Source organism: Bos taurus, chromosome 9 (genome assembly GCF_002263795.3).
Source record: "Bos taurus isolate L1 Dominette 01449 registration number 42190680 breed Hereford chromosome 9, ARS-UCD2.0, whole genome shotgun sequence".
NCBI classification, from domain to species: Eukaryota; Metazoa; Chordata; class Mammalia; order Artiodactyla; family Bovidae; genus Bos; species Bos taurus.
In genome coordinates this window covers 95,951,640-95,973,083 of record NC_037336.1, presented here as the reverse complement: position 1 = coordinate 95,973,083, position 21,444 = coordinate 95,951,640, and the positions used below count along the sequence as shown (strand labels likewise).

General features: G+C 45.5%; 1 protein-coding gene across 1 annotated transcript; it reads left to right on the top strand.

The window, feature by feature from the left end:
* Positions 1 to 7,698: 7,698 nt before the first annotated feature.
* SOD2 (superoxide dismutase 2) lies at positions 7,699 to 17,735 on the top strand. Its single transcript, NM_201527.2, is given in 5 exon segments — positions 7,699 to 7,789; positions 8,150 to 8,352; positions 12,944 to 13,060; positions 14,773 to 14,952; positions 16,941 to 17,735. Coding segments are annotated over 5 exon segments (669 nt in total). The 5' UTR covers positions 7,699 to 7,766; the 3' UTR covers positions 17,087 to 17,735.
* The last annotated feature ends 3,709 nt before the right edge of the window (positions 17,736 to 21,444 follow it).

Below are 21,444 nucleotides of genomic sequence, written 5' to 3'. Positions count from 1 at the left end.
GAGTTACCTGGTTTAAATCGTCAGCAGTGTGGAGGTTGAGACTGAAGGCCCAGCTGTCTGGGTTCCAGCCTTTGACCCCAGACTCTAGTCTCTGGGTAGCCTCAGGCTTTTGCTGTCACACCCCGAGAGCCGCTGATCTTCTGGGGTAACAGGCTCTGCAGGACTATGACCAAGCACCTGTGGGTGGGGACATGGCTGGTTCTACATCCCAGCTCCTGGCAGGCTTAGCACCACAGGGCGGTCCGTGCGGGGAGTAGAATGTGAAGGTTCAAGCATCCACTGAAATCCTTTCTCATCCACCCTCCAACCCCAGCTAATGGAGTCAGCTGCTACTCAAAGCACGATTATGAAGTCTCTGAGCCTGGACCAGAGGCAGGGAGGCTCCTGTTCTGGGCAGCGTGGCACTGGGGAGACAGAAGAGCTGTCTCTGGCTTTAACAGAGCGTTGGGGTTGACTCTTCTCCGTTCTGCTCACCCCTCACCCCTAGGAGTCTGAGAGCGAGGTGTGGGAAGGTTGGCCTCTTCTTAGGTCTGCCTCCTGGGCTCTTCGATGCCCCATGTCCTCACATGGTCGCCCCTTGGCCTGTGTGTGTCCCTGGCCTTGCCCCCTTTTTATGAGGGGGGGTTAGTGCTTGCATTGTACCTTAATTACCTTTTAAAAGGCTCTGTCTCCATAAGTTTGTTTTCTTAGAGTCTGTGAGTCTGCTTCTAATTTTTGTCAATAAGTTCATTTGTCTTATTTTTTAAAATTCCACATATAAGCGGAATCATATGATATTTGTCTTTCCTTGTCTGACTTACTATGGTGCGGGGAGGGATAAATTAGGAGTTTGGGGTTAATATATACACACTACTGTATGTAAACTAAACAACAGGGCATCCTGGATAGCACAGGGAACTCTACTCAATATTCGGTAATAAGCCACATGGAAAAAGGATCTGAAAAAGAATGGATAAATGTATAACTGAATCACTTTACTGTACACCTGAAACTAATACAATACTGTAAATCGACTATCGTTGCTGTTGTTTAGCTGCCAAGTCACATCCGACTCTTTGCGACCCCATGGATTGTAGCACACCAGGCTTCCCTGTCCTTCACTCTCTCCTGGAGTTTGCTCAAACTCATGTCCATTGAGTTGGTGATGCCATCTCAATCAACCATACTCCAAAATAAAATAAAAAGGAAATAAAAAGGGAAATAATTTAAATAAAAAGTAAAAGTGTCTGATACTAAAAAAAAAAAAAAAAAAAAAAGCTCTGTCTCTGGATACAGTCACATTCTAAGGTACTGGGGGTCAGGACTTCAGCATATGAATCTGGGGGACAAATACAGTCCTTGACAACTGGATTAAGTGTTAAACTGGTCTGGAACAGGACTAAGATGTCTGCTCAGGGGGGACTGGAATGTTTAGGGTGAATGTGGAGCATAAGAGAGCTGCTGGTTTGTCCATCACTGAGAGGCTATTCTTCAAACTCCTTACAAGAGTAACTGATCAGCTGTCTTTCATAAACAGAGCATCTTACCCCAATACATAGCTGACTAGTTCCTGACACTAAATCAAAGGTTAAAGATCCCTCTAGGCTTATTGGACAGGATTTTATCCAGTTTCCCACCAAAGGGCCAGTGCACATGTAAGTGGGCCCTAGGATCGGGTGATGCAGACCAGGATGGAGAATATTCTGGGACACACCTGAGACGGGACCCAGGGTCCATCCTTTCTCGTGGACCAAGTTCTGGAATGAACCTCCATTGTATATGAGGCCATGCCTCCTGCGTACCCCCTCTGGTTCTCCAGAGTGGACCTTTGGTGGGAGGGCGGCTCCTAACAAATGCTGGCCAGGAGACATAGCCAGCCTGAGCTCCTTCTGCATGGTCATTGCCCTCTGTGCTGCTGCTACTGCTGCTAAGTCGCTTCAGTTGTGTCCGACTCTGTGCGACCCCAGAGACGGCAGCCCATCAGGCTTCCCTGCCCCTGGGATTCTCCAGGCAAAAACACTGGAGTGAATTGCCATTTCCTTCTCCAATGCATGAAAGTAAAAAGTGAAAGTGAAGTCGCTCAGTCGTGTCCCACTCTTAGCAACCCCATGAACTGCAGCCCACCAGGCTCCTCTGTCCGTGGATTTTCCAGGCAAGAGTACTGGAGTGGGGTGCCACTGCCTTCTCCGATTGCCCTTTGTGGTCAGGGTCAACTCATTGTGAGTAGCTCTTGAGAGTTATTCTTAGAACTATGCCATGAATTCAGCCTCACTCCATGATAAATCCTGGGTTGTTAAGTGGAATTCTGTGGTGTAATGACTAACAAATCTCCCCACCGCTTACATGGAATGCATTGCCCCCCCTGTGTTTTACCTGTGTGGTGGTTAGTTTTAGGTGTTAACCTGGAGGATGTTTTGGATGAGATTAACATTTAAGTTGGTAAATTTCTGGGTAAAGCAGATTGTCCTCTATAAGGTGTGTGGGCCTCATCCAATCAGTTGAAGGCCTAAGTAAAGCAAAGACTGACTTTCCTTAAGTGAGAGGGAATCCTCTATCAGATTGCCTTCACACTGGAACTGCACCACTGGCTTGCCTGGGTCTCAAGCCTGCCAGTTCACACTATAGGTTTTGGATCTCCAGCCTCCATAATCGCATGAGGCACTTCCTTATAATACATCTCTTTCTCTCTGCATATACACATCTTAGTAGTCTTGTTTCTCTGGAGTACACACCAGGAGTGGTGATGATGGTGGATTGTTGATTCCCCTAAAGGGGCAGATGTTGCCTAGTTTTTACAGAGGGATCTTACGCAGGCATCACCTGGATTCTAAATATGGGACCACTTTTCTCTTCACCCTTCCCCCATTCTGTTCTGGTTTCCCAGGTTCATGGCTAGTGAGTCTAATTCCATAGACAAGGGTAGGAAAGTCAGCCAGGTGGGTCAGGGTCAAGGAAAGCTCCAGGAAGCTGGGTCTTCACTGAGACTAAGGAGCAAAGGTGATCGAAGGGGCAAATGAGAGGGGGCAAGGGAGAACGGAGGACCACTTCAAGCTTCAGGTTCAAGAGCTAGGACCTGAATCATATGCAAGAGAAGAGGCTGGAGATCAATCAGGAGTCGAGAAGACAGGAAAAAGCTGGGACCCAGCATAGGAGGGGCAAGTTTCAAACAGTGAACTACAAACAAAATAGGGTTGAGCTCAGTTTTACTGGGTGCAAGGAATGTGGCGGGCAGGGGGTGTGGTGGCTGTTTAAAGGCACAGTGATGTTAGGGTTAACAGGGAGAGCAGTACATTCAAAGCCGAGCTCTACTATCGACTGGCTCTGTGTGACCTTGGTCAAGTCACTTACTGTGTGTGTGTGTGCTAAGTGGCTTCAGTCGTGTCCGACTCTGTGCGACCCTATGGACTGTAGCCTGCCAGGTTCCTCTGTCCATGGGGATTCTCCAGGCACGATTACTGAAGTGGGTTGCCATGCCCTCCTCCAGGGGATCTTCCCAACCCAGGGATCGAACCTGGGTCTCCTGTATTGCAGGCAGAGTCTTTACTGCTGAGCCACCAGGGAAGCCGAAGTCACTTACTACCTTTGTGCAAAAGAGAAATAATAAGCCACTTTACAGAGATGCTGTGAATTAAGACAAGATGTGGAGCATCAGACCCAGCACCAGAACAGGGTCTGACAGTACCAGAACTGAGGATCTGCTCAATTACGTCAGTTCCTTTCTTCCTTTATGTTGGTTGCTCAGTTGTGTCCAACTCTTTGAGATCCCATGGACTATAGCCCACCAGGCTCCTCTGTCCAAGGGATTTCCCAGGCAAGAATACTGGAGTGGGTTGCCATTCCCTTCTCCAGGGGATCTTCCCAACCTAGGGATTGAACCCAGATCTCCTGCATTGCAGGTGGATTCTTTACCAGCTGAGCCACAAGGGAAGCCCAAGAATACTGGAGTGGGTAGCCTATCCCTTCTCTAGGGGATCTTCCCGACCCAGGAATCAAACTGGGGTCTCTGACTACCTGTCTCATTCAATAAAACACTTCTGCTCTGAGCCAACCTTCCCCTTTCCTTTCCAAGAGTTAATGCATTCTTAGAGGATGCAATTTAATTATAATCCGCCTGATGTTGTGGCGTGGGCAGCTCACTTTGAAACCTTTGTTAATGATATTCTATCTTTCCCATCATTTTCTCTCTTTGTCTAGATCACTGGTTTCATTTTAGCAATTTAAGTACTACTCTTGGTCCTATTCCTGGAGAAGGAAATGGCAACCCACTCCCAGTATTCTTGCCTGGAGAATCCCAGGGACAGAGGAGCCTGGTGGGCTACAGTCCATGGGGTCGCAAAGAGTTGGACATGACTGAGTGACTAAACTACAGTAAAACAACAACAACTTGATCCTGTTAGCGATCTCATTTATGCAAAAGGAAAGCTGGTGGAGCAATTCTCACTGAGATTCCTGTCTGGGTAAGGTTTGTGGTACAAGGGGTGAAAAGGAAGAGTGAGAGAGAAAAAGGAGAGAATGTAGCTAAAGTCATTCCATAAATGGTCCGAGTTCATTACTAAGCATGTGAAAATATGTCTTGTAGAAGGATATGTGGCAGAGACTGTTAATTTCCAATCTGTTATTCATTTTCTCTGTTGTTAAGGAATTCCACATTTTTTAACACTGGGAATGGCCATAGCTAAACGAATGTTTCCCAGCCTCCTCTATAGTTAGGTACAGCTTTCTACCAAAATTCTGATTGGAATTTGTTGGGTGAATCTACCATGGAGAATCCTTGAAAGGAGATAGCTGGGGCCAACCTTTTGTCCCTCCCTCTTCATGGAGAGGGGGTGAGATAGCTGGTGTTCTACAAGCTATCATCATGAGGCAACTCTGAGGACAGAGGAACCTGGTTCCTTGAGGACTTCACAGCACTGTCATCCCAGCCCTGGACTACCCACTCCAGATCTCTTTTACAGGAGGGAATACACACTTCTGGGTTTGAGACACTGTGGCTGGATCTGTTTAATAACCGACTCCAAAGGATTTCATTTCAACCTACATTTTTCCTTCTTCAGCCAATATGTTGATCTAGACTCTGGTGGGTCTGAGATGCCTGTGAAGTAGTCTTGGGAAGTTTGTTGATGGGAAATCCACAATTATGGTGCCCTGATGTGGCAGATGACATCCTGAGCCGGCGGGAGGAATTTGGGACAGATTCCAGTCAACTGTAATCTAACTCCTTGAGACAGTTGAATGAGTACATCTTATAGTGGTGATTGCAGCCGTGAAATTAAAAGACACTTGTTCCTTGGAAGAAAAGCTATGACCAACCTAGATGGCATATTAAAAAGCAGAGACATTACTTTGCCAACAAAGGTCCGTCTAGTCAAAGCTATGGTTTTTCCAGTAGTCACGTGTGGATGTGAGAGCTGGACTATAAAGAAAACTGAGTGCTGAAGAATTGATACTTTTGAACTTCGGTGTTGGAGAAGACTCTTGAGAGTCCCTTGGACCGCAGGGAGATCCAACCAGTCAATCCTAAAGGAAACCAATCCTGAAGATTCATTGGAAGGACTGATGCTGAAGCTGAAACTCCAATACTTTGGCCACCTGATGCGAAGAACTGACTCATTGGAAAAGACCCTGATACTGGGAAAGACTGAAGGTGGGAGAAGGGGATGACAGAGGATAAGATGGTTGGATGGCATCACAGACTGGATGGATATGAGCTTGAGCAAGCTCTGGGAGTTGGTGATGGACAGGGAGGCCTAGCATGCTGCAGTCCATGGGGTCACAAAGAGTTGGACAGGACTGAGCCACTGAACTGAACTGAACTGATAATGGTTAACTATAAAGGAAAAACAGGCCCGTTTACTGGATGTAAGACATTTTCATTACCTCCTGCAGCCCCCAAGCCCTGGTCTCAATCCTGGTCAATCTCGTAGTTGGGGTGTCTTCTGGAAGGCTGTAACCAATGGCAGATATGATGTTAGAGACACTAATCTCACTTCCCCACAACCCAGCCTTTGTTGCTTGCTCAAAAGAGCTTGTCCTGCTGAGGGGGTGGGGTGGGAATTCAATTTAAATATCAAAGCATCACTTGTACAAAAAAGAAGTACAGCGATTTGGCCTGACTGGGCTCAATCTCCTTCTAGTGATATTTTGTTCTCACTAGAACAAGCCTTTTTATTAGCGACTGACCTACCACTGAATTGTTATTTCATTCTTCCAAATGCTTTTATTCCAGTTCCCATAGCTAGTACCCTAAAAGCAGTTCTTAGTATCTCATGCTAGAATTTATACAACAGTTTTTTAACTAGCCTGCCCCTTAAATCAATGGCAGACTCCCTTGACTGGAAAACTACTTTAAATATGCCTCATGTCAGCTAAAATGCTTTTCAGTTTCCGGTTACCAATTACGTGTTTGAGTTTTAAGGACACTCATCACCTGGTTCCAACTTGAATTTCCTCCATCTGGTAGCATGCCCTTACATTCACCTTGACTGCCAGCAAGCCCTACCCTTTCTGTGAAGCCGGGCTCAGTGCTTCCCCTTTCGGTTCCCCTAGTCATCCTCGGCACAGAGGTGGGGTGGAAATTGTGAAGGGGGTGGAGGAAGGTAACTGAAACACTATTCAGCACCTATTATTTGTCTGTTTATTACTGTACTATTCTATTCAGGAAAGGCCCAACTCAGGCCAGTAACAGTGTAAAACTTTCTAATTTCTTCACAGAATTCAGGATTTTTTTTCCCAGTTGTTGAGAAAGTACCTGATATTTACAGTTCATTAGAAATAGGACGCCGCAGCAAAGACTCCTCTGTTGTACTTCTTTTATATTCTCCCGGCAAACACTCAAGACTTGACTGCTAAGGCCTGGTAATCAATGTGTGAACTTTGGATTCTAATCCTGATCTTTCACTTATTAACGGTGTGACCGGGGCAACCGGTTCATTAAGCGGGAATCAATGATGCCTATCCTAGGAGTGAAACAAAGATAAATGTATGTAAACTCTGCAGCGCAGTCCCTGGCACGTGGCGGGTGCACAGTAACACTATTATCAGGCCTGGCGGAGGTCCCAAGGTCGGTTCACTCGGAAAGAACGCTCACTCCGGGCAGTAGTTGGAGAGGGACCGCCCCTACACCGTCCCAGAGCCAGGGCCCGCTCTCCTGCGAGACCGCGTCGGCTCACGGCTGCGCTCCGATGCGGCTCCCAGAGACACTAGTCTTTGCTCTGTGCGAAGGGCCCGGGACCCCGAGGCTACCCCCCACCCCACCCCGGCAGCGTCCGGGAAGGAGCAGGAACGCAGCCGCGGGCTTCCCGGCACGGCCCGCGGGGCCTGGGCCCCCCATCCGCGGGCCGCGCCAGGCGGTGCCTTCACGGGGGCGGAACGCAGAGCCGTACCATCTCTTTCGGGGGCTGGGGGGAGGGAAAACAGCGGCCCTCCCTTTGGCGACGCGCCCGGAGACGCGCAGTCGCAGTGGGGGCCCCGCGGCTCGCGCAGCCGCCGGGGAGACTGCCGGGCCTCTTTCTCACCTGCGCTGGGCCAGGAGCACGGGCGGGGCCGACCACAGTGCCGAGCACCCCATTTCCCCGGAGTTGGAAGCGGCGCGCGCAGCTGGGCGGGGCCGAGGCGAGCGCAGTGGGGCGGGGTCGCGGCGGGCGCAGGAGGGCGGGGCCGCGGGGCGCGCGGGAGGCGGGGCCGCGGCGGTGGTGTCCTTGCGGCGCAGCCCGGGACACAAGCGCATCGTCTCAGGTCAGCGCGGCGCTGCTACTCGAGCTCCGAGAGGCCCACGGGCGGCGTCCACCATGTTGTCGCGAGCGGCGTGCAGGTGAGGCTCCGGATAGCGGGCGCGGCGGCCGGTCGCGGCCCCGGCGGGGGCCTCGGTGGCTTGCCGCTGCTGCCCTCCACTGGCCCGCTCGCGCTGGCCCCGCGGGCTCCAGGACACCGGCCTGCGGGCAGGTGGTGGGCCGAGCGCGCCCAGGTGCCGCCGGATCCGCTGGACCGCAGCTTGAGTTTCAGGCTGGAGACTGGACGGCCGGCTGGCCGACGGTCCCAAGGGCCAGCCCCACCCCGCTCCTCCTCCTCCTCTCCGGCGCTCGGGTCCTCTCTCCGGGCTGCGGAGACGCGCTCGCGGGGGAAAGGTGGCTGCGTGCGGGGCCCAATCGCGCTGGGTGTGCTCTCTCTGCAGCACGAGCAGGAGACTGGTGCCGGCCCTGAGCGTGCTGGGCTCCCGGCAGAAGCACAGCCTCCCCGACCTGCCGTACGACTACGGCGCCCTGGAGCCGCACATCAACGCGCAGATCATGCAGCTGCACCACAGCAAGCACCACGCGGCCTACGTGAACAACCTCAACGTCGCCGAGGAGAAGTACCGGGAGGCGCTGGAGAAGGGTGGGTGCCGGGCGGCCGGGCTCTGGGAAGCGGGTGGCGGGGCGCTACGCTGCGAGGCGTGCCTGGTAAAGACCAGTGCCCCCCGGCGCCGCGCAGAACCAACGTGCGCGGTTACGCGTGGACCTGGGGGCGGAATTCACAGGGACAACAGCCGTTTCGTGGGGAACCCAGGCTTGCATTTGTTGGCCACTCTGTTTTCTTTTATATGCCACTCTTTTGAATTGAGTGAAAATATAGTACGGAGTTGGTGTTTTTCTTTTTTTAGAGGAGCTCAGTTGACAAAACCCGTAGTGCGTGAACTTTATTCTGTGTTTTGAGTCTGGGGCCGTCTATGGGAGTACGATGTCTTAACGTTTCTATACAGAATAGTTTTTACATTTTTGCGTGAGGGAAACCGTTGTTTCCAGGCTGTACGTGTGGCTGAAGCAACACAGTTAAAAGTGCATTTTTTTTTCCTAAATGTTTTTTCCCCCCATTTTATTTATTTGGAGTATAATTGCTTTACAATGTTGTGTTAGTTTCTGCTGTTCAAGGACATGAATCAGCTATGTTGTTGTTGTTAGTCGCACAGTCGTGTCCGACTCTTTGCGACACCATGGACTGTAGCCCCCCAGGCTCCTCTGTCCATGGGATTCTCCAGGCAAGAATACTGGAGTGGGTTGCCATTTCCTTCTCCATGAATCAGCTATGGGTATACACATATCCCCTCCTTCTTGAGCCTCCCCCACCCGCCCCCTCAGCCCACCCCTGTAGGTCATCACAGAGCACCCAGCTGAGCTCCTTGTGCAGTACAGGGAGCTTCCCACTAGCTAGCTATTTCAGATATGGTAGTGTATACTGAGCGACTTAACTTTCACTTTTCACTTTCATGCATTGGAGAAGGAAATGGCAACCCACTCCAGTGTTTTGCCTGGAGAATCCCAGGGATGGGGGAGCCTGGTGGGCTGCCGTCTATGGGGTCGCACAGAGTTGGACACGACTGAAGTGACTTAGCAGCAGCAGCAGCAGCAGCAGCACTGTATGTACCTCAGTGCTGCTCTCTCAATTCCTCCCCCGCCCCTTCCCACCGGTCCTGTCCACGAGTCCATTCCTTCTCTACATCTGCGTCTCTATTCTTGCCCTGCACATGGTTCATCAGCATCAGTTTTCTAGATTTCCTATATCTGCGAGTTGAATTTCAGTCCTGAGAAATTGGTTGATTGTATTTTAGGCAGTGACTGCTTGTTGACTGGGGACATCTAGTGGGAAAAGGCAGCAGTTCAGTCTGGTCGTGTGTGAGATTATTAGGTAAACGAAAAGAAGAGGAAGTTACCACATTCTGGAAGATTTACTTGTGACCATCAGAGGGATGGTCTGAAGAAAGAAAAAGGTTCTGAGTACAGGAAGAGGTTCTACAATTTAGGGAAAAAACAACTTCGGGAAGAATGTGGTAATGGGGAGAGGCTGGGGTAAATCCCAGTTGTGAAACTTATTTCCTGTAAGACAACACATGACACCTCTGAATGCCTCTTCAGTATTTTAAAAGCAGCTTAAATGCCAGTCCTTGTGCAATAGAAGCTTTGCTTGTTTAGTGAAAGCTTCTGGGAAAAAAGCTTTACTTTATCACAATATATTCTGTGTTCTATATATATATTCTAATATATTTTATAAGTATCTGTGGTACTTTTGTTTATTTAAACAATTATATTTTAAAAACCATTAAGAAGTTACATTTTCATGTTTGAAAATTTTGGAAAAAAGTGTAAGGAAAATAACATCATTAATTTTATCTCAGGAAAGTACCATAAATACTTTTCAAACAAACATATATATTTGACTTTTACTGTATTCAACAGAGGAAAAAACTACTGTGAAGCCAAAGAAAACGTTGAGCTTCAGGAAAATTCTTAAAAGCAGATATTAAGCCCCCCAAATTTCTATTAAAATTTAAAAATGCTTATGTAAACTTGAGGAGATTGTGATGAAACTAGTTCTCAGTAAGCAAGTTTCTTTTCCATTATAGTTACTGTTGGCAGTAAAAAGCAATATAAATTCTGTATTTATTTTTAGATTGATTCTCCAAAAAAAATTAGTAAGGGAAACACTGATCTGTCAGAAAATTATTTTGTAAACATAGTGACAAAAGTTGGTATCTTAAACAGAACTCTCAAAGATTATCTGTGTATTTAGATATCATTGGCCTTCTCCTTTCTGAATTGCTGGGGCTTCCCTGGTAGTGCAGAGGTTAAAGCATCTGCCTGCAATGTGGGAGACCTGGGTTCGATCCCTGGGTGGGGAAGATCCCCTGGAGAAGGAAATGGCAACACACTCCAGTATTCTTGCCTGGAGAATCCCATGGCTGGAGGAGCTTAGTGGGCTACAGTCCATGGGTCGAAAAGAGTCAGACACGACTGAGCGACTTCACTTCACTTCACTTTCTGAATTGCTAAAACCTGGAGGCTTTATTGTTTCAGACAGCGCCATTTCTTATGTGTGTTCTTAGCATGCACCCTAACAACAGAAATGACCAACCTAGACAGCATATTAAAAAGCAGAGACATTACTTTGTCAACAGAGGTCCGTCTAGTCAAGGCTATGGTTTTTCCAGTGGTCATGTATGGATGTGAGAGTTGGACTATAAAGAAAGCTGAGCACCGAAGAATTGATGCTTTTGAACTGTGGTGCTGGAGAAGATTCCTGAGAGTCCCTTGGACTGCAAGGAGATCCAACCAGTCCATCCTAAAGGAGATCAGTCCTGGGTATTCATTGGTAGGACTGATTTTGAAGCTGAAACTCCAGTACTTTGGCCACCTGCTGCAAAGAGCTGACTCATTGGAAAAGACCCTGATGCTGCAAAAGATTGAGGGCAGGAGGAGAAGGGGACAACAGAGGATGAGATGGTTGGATGGCATCACCGATTTGATGAACATGGGTTTGGGTGAACTTTGGGAGTTGGTGATGGAGGCCTGGTGTGCTGTGGTTCATGGGGTTGCAAAGAGTTGGACATGACTGAGTGAATGAACCAACAACAGAAATAGAAAACTTCTTCTGTTATGTAAGCTCCCCAAGGGCAGAGTTCTGCTTGGTTCTGTGTCCTTCACTTTGGGATCTTGGAGTCATAAGAACTTAATACTGAATAAGGAAATTCCCATCTTTCATAATAGTTTTGTTAGTCTGTACCTTCTTCAAGGCATAGAAAAAAATATCTTATTTTGCCTCCATGTTTGGCAAGGTCAAAAAAACAGCTCCAAATATGCCATTCTTTTTAAAGTACAGAGGTCAGAATTCTTTTTCTGTAGAAACTCCATTTAGTGTCATGAGTGCCTGCTATGTTGTAAGGCAATATGTTGAGCCTCAGAGACACAGCAGCACACAGAAGTCCATGTCTTCATTGGAGCTTTCCTTGCATGGAGAGACGTGAATAAGAAATGTGTAGTATGTCAGGGGCTGAAGTCCTATCGAGGAAAACAGATGACGGGAAGTGGTCTGGAGGCCGGTGGGCATTGCCCATTTCATATTGTGGTTAGAGAAGCCTTCTAATGTGGTTGATGCTTCAGTGGAGACTTGAGAGGGAAAGGAGGGGTAAACCCGGAGGCTGTCTCCAGGAAGAGTGTTCCAGCAAAGGCTGCAGTGGTCAGTGGAAGCCCTAAGCTGGCTGCATGCCAGGCCGGCTATCTAAGTGCCAGGAGGGGCCACTGTGGCCTGAGCTGGGCCAGCAGGGAGATGCAGAGGGCCGTATGACACGCATCCCTGTACCGATTGTAAGGACTTGGGGTTCACTCTGATAAGAGCAGCCTGTGGAGGGGTTTGACCCCAGGTGTGCCATGATCAGTCTGAGGTTTAGAGAAGCCCTCTGACCACTGTGTTGAGAATAGACCGTAGGGGTGGGTGTAGAAGCAGCAGACAGTAGGAGACATGGAGGCTGGAGGAAGGGATGAGGTTCTGGATGTTCTCTGGCTTTGCTGCTGGGTTGGATGTGGGGTGTGAGAGGAAAAGAATTACAAATCACCATGTCATCAAATATACCCTGAGCAAACAGCTGGCACTCACTGAGATGGGGGAGGCCTTTGGACGAACGCGTTTGGGGTTGAAGATCAGCGGTTCAGTTTTGAGTAAGTTGAGGTTTGGGTAGTATAACCATGTTCGTAGGTGGTTGTCTAGAGAATGAGAGTTGAACGTTCTCCATATAGCCTGTGTATGCAACCATCTATTTTATAGCACTCGACTATTTTCTGTCCTTGTTTTCTTTGTCAGGTCATTTACTGAAATCTTTTCTATCCGAGAAAACCGAGTTCTTTGAAGCCTAGGAGTGAATTTTTTACTAGCTTTGCCACTCTTGCTCACTAGCTGTTTGCTACATTATTGATTGAACTGAAAATCCACTGGGACACATAATTTGGGGACACTTTTTTTTTTTTTGGTAAAATATTGAAATGGTGAAGTTTTGGGACTGCTTGTTCAGTCACTCAGTCGTATCCAGCTCTTTGCAGCCCCATGGATTGTAGCCCACCGGGCTCCTTTGTCAGTGGCATTCTCCAGGCAAGAACACTGGAGTGGGTTGCCATAAAGCGCAAGACTTTAAAGAAAATGTATTCATATTTTAATCTTTCAGGTGATGTTACAGCTCAGATAGCTCTGCAGCCTGCGTTGAAGTTCAACGGTGGGGGCCATATCAATCACAGCATCTTCTGGACAAATCTGAGCCCTAACGGTGGTGGAGAACCCCAAGGTTGGTTTAAACTGGGGCAACCTTGGCTTCATTTTGTGCATAGTAGGAATGACTTGATTTTCTTAAGTTACCTTCATTCTCCCTGAGGTATCATGATGGCATCTTTCTCATAGCAGAGGGTACGACAGAGCTGTAACTTTCAGAGGGGCACGTGCGAGAGTGCAGAATACATCCAGGGAATTATGCACACACGCACACACACAATACCACATACGGTGTCATCTCCTGGTCGAAATGCACTGTGCATCAGGGGAAGACTGAGTTTTTAGGAAAGATGAATTTTCATTTACTTGCTCTAGGCCCTGGGATAAGATATTAACCATTCCATATCTTACTTTTCTTCATCTGTATGGTATGGGGATGATTATAGGGTTGTTTTAAAAATTAGGCCATTATAGAATAGTGCCCTTTGCTATTATTTTACTACTCTTTCTAACTGATAAAAAAGTAAACTGTCCCAGAAAAATAGGTTTTCCAGGACAGCTGCAGGTAACAAGGGAGTCCAGAGCCAATGGACTTGTTCGCTCTGCTTGTTCACTTGACTTCCTGTTTGGTGCGTGGAGTCCCGTAACTTTATCCTTCCCATCCCAGGGAAGGTATGGGCCATAAACAGAGCTCTCCACCTTTGTCTCTGGTCTTCTGGCATCTACCTTAAGTTTCTGAGGCATTTTTAATCATATTCTAGAAGGCACCTTATGCACTTGAAATAAGCAATTTCATTTGGAAGTAAGGATGATTGGAGGAGTAAGTATGGGGAGCTGGAGAATTTATTTTTTCTGAGGTAGATCTTTGGACCATGACTTAATACTTTTGAGGTATTGAGAGTTACCAGAATATCAGATACACCTATGTTCAGCCAACAGGTTTTGGCACTCTGCCATTTTTGTGTTATCTGTGCCCCTTTATCTCACCACTTGTGCTTATAATAGATGATTACTTTAAAAATTGAAAAGAAGTTGAATATTTATTTTTTGGCTCTGCCAGGTCTTAGCTATGGCAGGTGGGATCTAATTCCCTGCCAGGCAGCAAACCTTGGCCTTGGGGCATTGGGAGCACAGAGTCTTAGCCACCGGACCACCTGGGAAGCCCCTAGATGATTACTTTTAGACCATTAAAATAAGAGAAGGAATATCTTGGGCGTAGTTGATTTAGTTGATGTGCTCAGTCTAGGACTGTATTCTGTATTGCTACAGAATAAAAAGGGTGATGACCCGTGGAGTGCACCCTTAGTTCACTTTAAGAGGCAACATCACTCTTTTTAAAATGATGTAGTAATTAAGGTAGGAAAGATCTGGGCTGCCTTGGAGAAGAAGCAAATCTCAGCCATAACATTTTATTCCCAAATTGCGACAGAGTAGGTAGGGTAGGATTCAAAGTAAAATCTTCTGTTGAGGGGGAAAAAGAAAGTGAATGGAAAATACTATTTCTTTCCTTGTGGAAATAGCACTGTGAGTGAAAAAAATCCCTCTAACGTGTTTCAGTAACACACACGTGAATAAAAATCATGAAACCCGACGACTGTCATGTCGGGGCAGGAATGACTGTGTTTTGTAGGCTCGCTGGGTTACGGAGTGCTTTCTGTGTTGCCTGGTGTCTTGGGCCGTATGACAATAATACTTGATATATGTGCTAAAATGATTTATTGTAATTGTTGTAATCTCTTCATTCATGGGTGGGTTTTGTAACCTTTTTTTGGTTTCTGTTTTTAATAGGGGAATTGCTGGAAGCCATCAAACGTGACTTTGGTTCCTTTGCCAAATTTAAGGAAAAGTTGACTGCTGTATCTGTTGGTGTCCAAGGCTCCGGTTGGGGTTGGCTCGGCTTCAATAAGGAGCAGGGACGCTTACAGATTGCTGCTTGTTCTAACCAGGATCCCCTGCAAGGAACAACAGGTTAGAATTCTTTATTCTGGAGAGATGGTTCATTGTAAAGCATTTATCGTGAACTGGAGACTAACAGCGTTTAAACCTTCCTGAATACGTTTTGAGCAGATCTTAGGAGCCGATACCCAGAGTCTTGTGTGAGCAAAAATGCTTTCCAGGTCCTTGATATTTTATAAAATTAGCACATGTAATTTTACAGATATGTTAACAAAAAAGATTTTAAACATAAGCTCTGCTTCATTTGATAGAGAATTCATATCAGGCTACAGAATAATTATATGCACTAGTATAAAAACCTAAGATTAGATAAATAGCATGAAGGAGGAAAAGAGACACAGGCTCGGACTCACTTCAAACCTTGGACTCTCATCCCCTCTGCTGAGCACCTGTGGCTAAACTGGGACCAGAGCTCAGGTTTCCAGAGTCTGCCTTGCGGAGGGCTTTGGCGCAGGAAGAGGCTGGGCTTCAAAGCTGCAGGCTGGGCTCATGAATTCCTTTTTCATGTTGAGCCAGATGGAAGTAGTAGCTCTTTAGGGAGTAGTCCTAACAATCCAGTGGTCAGCTGAAACTCTGATGAAAGGTGATCGCATCGGTTAGCAGTGGGTCTCAGCCATATTTTCTGCCTCTGCACATGTCAGGAGACCTCCTTACGTGACTCACTGCCCCGGATCTGTCCAGATTTAGTCAGAATCTAAGCTGCTCTTTTGGGAGCCACAGAATTGGGAAAAGCAAAGATTTGTGAGCCCTGAGTGCTCTGGAGTCAGGTACCTGACCCAGAAGGCTGTGATTGGTGAATCCTAGCGACACCGCCTTCTCCCCGCTTGAAGAAAGCCAATGGGAATAAAGATAAATGAAAGTCATGGCAGTTTACTTATGGGAAAAGTCATGTATGAATTTTGCTGCCTTAATTATAAATGATTAGTGGCACACCTCACGATGGACTTAGACACATTTGTTGATGACTCTTTTCTTAGAGGAGTGTTTACAGTTGGAGAGGTTTCTTTTTTTTTTGGCTGTACAGCGTGGTCTGTGGGATTTTAGTTCCCTGACCAGAAATCAAACCCATGCCCCCTGCATTGGAAGTGTGGATTCTTAACCACTGGACCTCCAGGGAAGTCCCTAGAGAGGTTTCTTAAATGAATGTTTTGTAGCTTTAACTAATTCTTCATTTAAATTACTTAATTTCTGAAATGTGCATCTTTTCCTTAAGTCTTACTCAGTTTTCGTTGTTAACTTATTCTTATATTAATGTCTCATATAAACCTTGTGCTTTATTTTATTGAAATATAGTTGGTTTACAATGTTGTGTTAATTTCTGTTGTACCGAAAAGTGACTCACTTTTATTAATTATACATATACATCATAAATGCTTTGTGCTCTCTGTGACTAACCTTAGCCCAGGGGAGCAGAGCAGGTTTTTCATAGCCCCCCACAAATGCACACCACCTTTGGAAGGTACTCAGGCACGCTGGAGACCTGCGTTTGATCCCTGGGTCAGGAAGATCCTCTGGAGAGGGCATGGCAACCCACTCCAGTAATCTTGCTGGGCGAATCCCCATGGACAAAGGAGCCTGGTGGGCTGCAGTCCATGGGGTCCCAAAGAGTCAGACACAACTGAGTGACTTAGCATACACATAGCCACCCCTGCAAATGAATCACACCCTTTTTGAGACCCCTAGTAAGGACCACTGAGAATTGGCTCTTGGATAAATCTGTTGATTTTAAGAACACCTGTTAAATACTGTGGTTTAGTTGATTTTTCCCAAGTCTATTTCAATTATTTTTCCTATTTATCACATTTTCTTCTTCCAAAGAGTAAAGTTTAAAATCGTTTAGGATCTTTATTCTTATGCAGATTTCCTATATATATCATATATAAGAAACTGAAAAGTGGACGAGAATGTGGTAAAGGGTAATTTTGTGTGCATAGGACAGTTAAAGTGAGAAGATGCAGTGTTTTAGATTGAATCTCGTGGTTTTTGTTTCATTTCAACAGGTCTTATCCCCCTGCTGGGGATTGACGTGTGGGAGCATGCTTATTACCTTCAGTATAAAAATGTCAGGCCCGATTATCTGAAGGCCATTTGGAATGTGATCAACTGGGAGAATGTAACTGCACGATACACGGCTTGCAGCAAGTAAACCGTCAGCCTTACACTGAGTACACCAAGCTCTTTCTGACTATTTTTGTAGTAGTGCAGAGAACCAGATAAACCAGTACGCTGCTCTGTTGTAGTGTTTCTGAGTGTGGCTTGTTCAAAAATTTGATAAAAATAATCCACTGCTATGGATAATCTCTTTTAAAAGTTTGTTATTAGGCAACTGTTTGAAAACGTTAAGTGCTTTGTATGATTTAGCTTTTTGATTGAACATTTTCTTCGGAGAGCTAAACTAGCTAGGAGGTGGTAGTTGTCATCATAAAACCATCAAAAAAAACTTCATCCCCATGAAGCCTTTCTAATCCTGTTCAATCACAGTTACAGAAAATCTAATCTTTTTTGCCCCAGTTGCTTAATAATAGAATATTAAATTTATTTCCCAAGGAAAATGCTCAGTTTTCTATTGAAAATTGCTCTGTTGGTAATCTTCTGCCCAGTATTGTTTCTGATAGTCACCACCCCGTGGTCTTTAATTATTTTCTGATCACATGTTACATAGGGTAAACACTAACCATTTTGTCATTAAAAATATATATGACTTGATTGCTGAGAATTGCTTTATTATGAGAAGGAAATAGTAGCGCCTCTGAATTTTTCTGTAGCAAGAAAAATAAAGACTTTTGTGAAATTTTGTCTTGAAGCATAGCAATGTGTGTTGTCTAAGCACTCAAAGGGGACAAATTACAGCCTGGTTAATAAAATCCACAATAGGACTGTGGCCACAGATCCTCTGGCTGGGCACTTACCCCTCTTCTTCCGGGTCTGTTCACGCCGCCTTCCTCTCGAGAGAACCAGGCTGGCTCAGGTCCTGCCTCCCAAGTGATGAAAGACATGTTGGTTTCTGGATGCAGTCAGATGCATGCCCCGCTCTGGAACATTTATTTGCAAAGACTTGTTTTTCAGTAATTTCTTCCATTTTGAGGGTTTTTTTTTTTGCTTTCTTTTAGAAAAGGTACAATCAATACAGAAGCTTTATATTGCTTTATTGGTTTTTCCAGTAAAAGGAAGACTACCCCTAATTCAGTGACACTGCACATGGCATTCCTGCTTAGTTTTTTCGACTGGAGCTGTTCAGAGCAGCAGGGTCCTTTCTGTATTTGGCTTCAGGTGTTCCCTGTCCATCAGATCCCTCCTCATCGTTAATGGCTGTATAATGCTTTATCAGTTGGACACTTCCTAATAAATTTTACAGTCCGATTACTGAAGGTTTCATTTATTTCTAATTGTTATTACAAATAATGCCATTATTTGTGGCAGTCCACATAGCTTTTACCTTTCTATGGGAATATTTTCTCTCTGTAGGTTTCTTTTCTTAAACTATTTAGTAACAGGGTGTTTACTCAAGCTTGCTTTTTCATGTTTTTTCAAATTTATTTTTTCATTTAAAAAGTTTCCCCCAACTCTATTATCTGTGGGGTTTTTTTTTTTTTCCATAGAAAAATGGAGTGACTTAGCAGTTTTAATATTGAAGACTGAAGTTTTTTAAAAAATTTAAATTCAAGGCACTTTTCTTTTAGAGTTCAATTAGAAAAGCAGTCCTTCTGAATTGTCAACAGCATTTATGAGACTAGTGTTAACTGTGTGTGTGTGTATGGATTGAAAATGACTCAGAGACTATGATCGCCATCCAAAGTGGCTTTCATGGAGCACAGCTAAGAGCTGAGTGACTGCTGCTAACACATATCTTATATATACATATATGTGCCTGTATATATAAAGGCGGTTGTGTGACCACTTGTTACATGTATCCTGTATACAGGTATACATGCCTATATATATAAACAAGGCAGTGAACTCTGTAAACAGACTAATGAGGAAATAGGACCTTTTTGAAAGATGGGCTTTTGACTACAAGTGGTCTTCTAGATCATGAACTATCAAAGATAATGCACAGACTACGGACATATCAAGCTGTTGGACTCGTACTAAGCTTTACGACTCACAAAACATTCAATGTTGAAACTTCTATGGGGCTCTATTTTTGCTTTGATTAAGTGACAACAAGAGAAAGCATACTGTCCTCCACTAAAGTTTTGGATTTTAAGAGACTTAAGATGACATATGCAATACAGATTTTAATCATCCAGCAGAAAATAAGATTCTAAGATTCGGTTTAGCCCTGTTTTTCATAGTAGAAAAGAAACAGAAAAAGTAAAAACAGCATTTCTTCTGGAAAGGGCAAGGGCAACTCTTCCTGTTCACCCAGGAAGAGTTTTGTGACCGAAGCAGCAGAGCCTGCTCTAGTCTCAGACAAGCTGCAGAAACCTTACTTAGAATGGGCGGTGCCTCAGGGGAGCAGGACGAAGTACGAAGGGTGTTTGTGAAACAGAATTGTTGTGTAATAATGAAACTTTGATACTGAGAAATTACAGCTTCACTGCAAATCTCAGATTCATGATTCTAAAATGAGATTTGAGTTTCTGTTGAGTGCCTTGAAAAAGCAACATCGAAATCATAAAATTTAAGACTGATGTATGCTCAGTCACATCTTAAAACGAGGCAGAAGTACGAATTTTGTTTCTTGTTTTAATCGCAGAGGAACTACTCTTTGGGAAAGCTGTGAGGTAGCTGTTTTATAAATGACATCTCTCATTTTCAGTCACGCTCTCACAATCCCATCAAGCTGACATTCTGTGTTGTAAGGTACACGTGGTACCTACTAAATATCCTGTAAGGTCCTGCAAAGTTTTCATTTAATTATTCATTAAAGGAGCATTTATTTTCATATTGTAAGTGTGAAGTTTTTTGATTGCCAATAAAAGAATCTGTTTGCCACCAAAAGGGGTCTTCATTAAATATGTTCAAAAAATATTTATAATCCTACAATGCTGTATCATTTTTACGGTAGGAAAGGAATAATAAATGATAGGCAGTTGAAATTTTACTCTGAAAACCCTGAAGACATATGAATTCTATCTCCAGCTATAGAGCATTTTATATGATAAATTATAACGTTAAAACATCTTTTTTTTGGTCATGCTGTGTGGCACGTGGGATCTGTTTCCTGACCAGAGATTGCACCTGTGTCCCCTGCATTGGGAGTGTGGTCTTAACCCCTGGACACCAGGGAAGTCCCAATTATAACATCTTAGAACATTACCCAAACACAGAATCTTGTCTTAACTCTAGGAAAAAAGATTTTTATCACAAGGACAGAGGAGCCTGGCAGGCTGCAGTCCATGGGGTCGCAAAGAGTCGGACATGACTGAGCAACTAACATCATATCACATCTTGAGTGATTATATTTTATTCACTTGGGTGTTGGAAAGTATGAGATTAGTGAAGCTCTCCCTGGACCATTAGTCCACCTGACTCTTGAGCAACTCGGGACCTTAGGAGCACAGACACTTCACACAGTCAAAAATCCACATATAATATAAAGTTGGCTTCTGACCAGCCTTGGACCTCGTACTTTATGTGTTTATTGAAAAAGGTCTGCGTGTCAGTGGACCTGTGCGGTTCAAACATGGGTCAGCGGTATGTTCTCGGGAAGCAGAGTTAGGTTTGCCCGTGTTTGGGGAAGCCACGTGTCAGCTGCTCCACATGTGCTTGTATAGGTAGTGAACGCTGCTCTTGAGCAGCTTCTGGAAGACACTTTGAAAAAATAAGGTGTCTCAACTTTAGTTTGAAAGGGAAAGAGCAAATGCCTCATCTCTTCTGTCTGCTCACAGTTGTCCCCCGAGTGTCCCGGGGCTGCACCCCGCACCTCCACACACAATGTGGCTGTTGTGTCTCTGCTCCTGTGAAAACATGAGCTCCAGGAAGGCCCAGGGCAGAAAGTCCCTGATCATTTGTGTGTCTTTGGTATGGAGCACACAATTCTGGGCCTACATTAACATTTTTTATTAAATGATGTGATTTGATAGACCATCATGGAAATCAACCCCAAATACTCATTGGAAGGACAGATGCTGAAGCTGAAGTTCCAATACTTTGGCCACCTGATGTGAAGAACTGACTCGGTGGAAAAGACCCTGTGTCAGGAAGATCCCCTGGAGAAGGGAATGGCAACCCACTCCAGTATTCTTGCCTGGAGAATTCCACGGACAGAGGAGCCTGGTGGGCTACTATCCAAGGGGTTACAAAGAGTTGGATACAACCAAGCGACTAAGGCACTGATGCTGGGAAAGACTGAGGGCAGAAGGAGAAGAGGGTGGCAGAGGATGAGATGGTTGGATGGCATCAACCATCCTGTCCAACTCAGTGGACAGGAACTTGGACAAACTTTGGGAGATGGTGAGGGACAGGGAGGCCTGGTGTGTTGCAGGCCATGGGGTCACAGAGTCAGACGTGACAATGACTGAACAACAGCAACATTATATTGTAAATACATGTATCCAC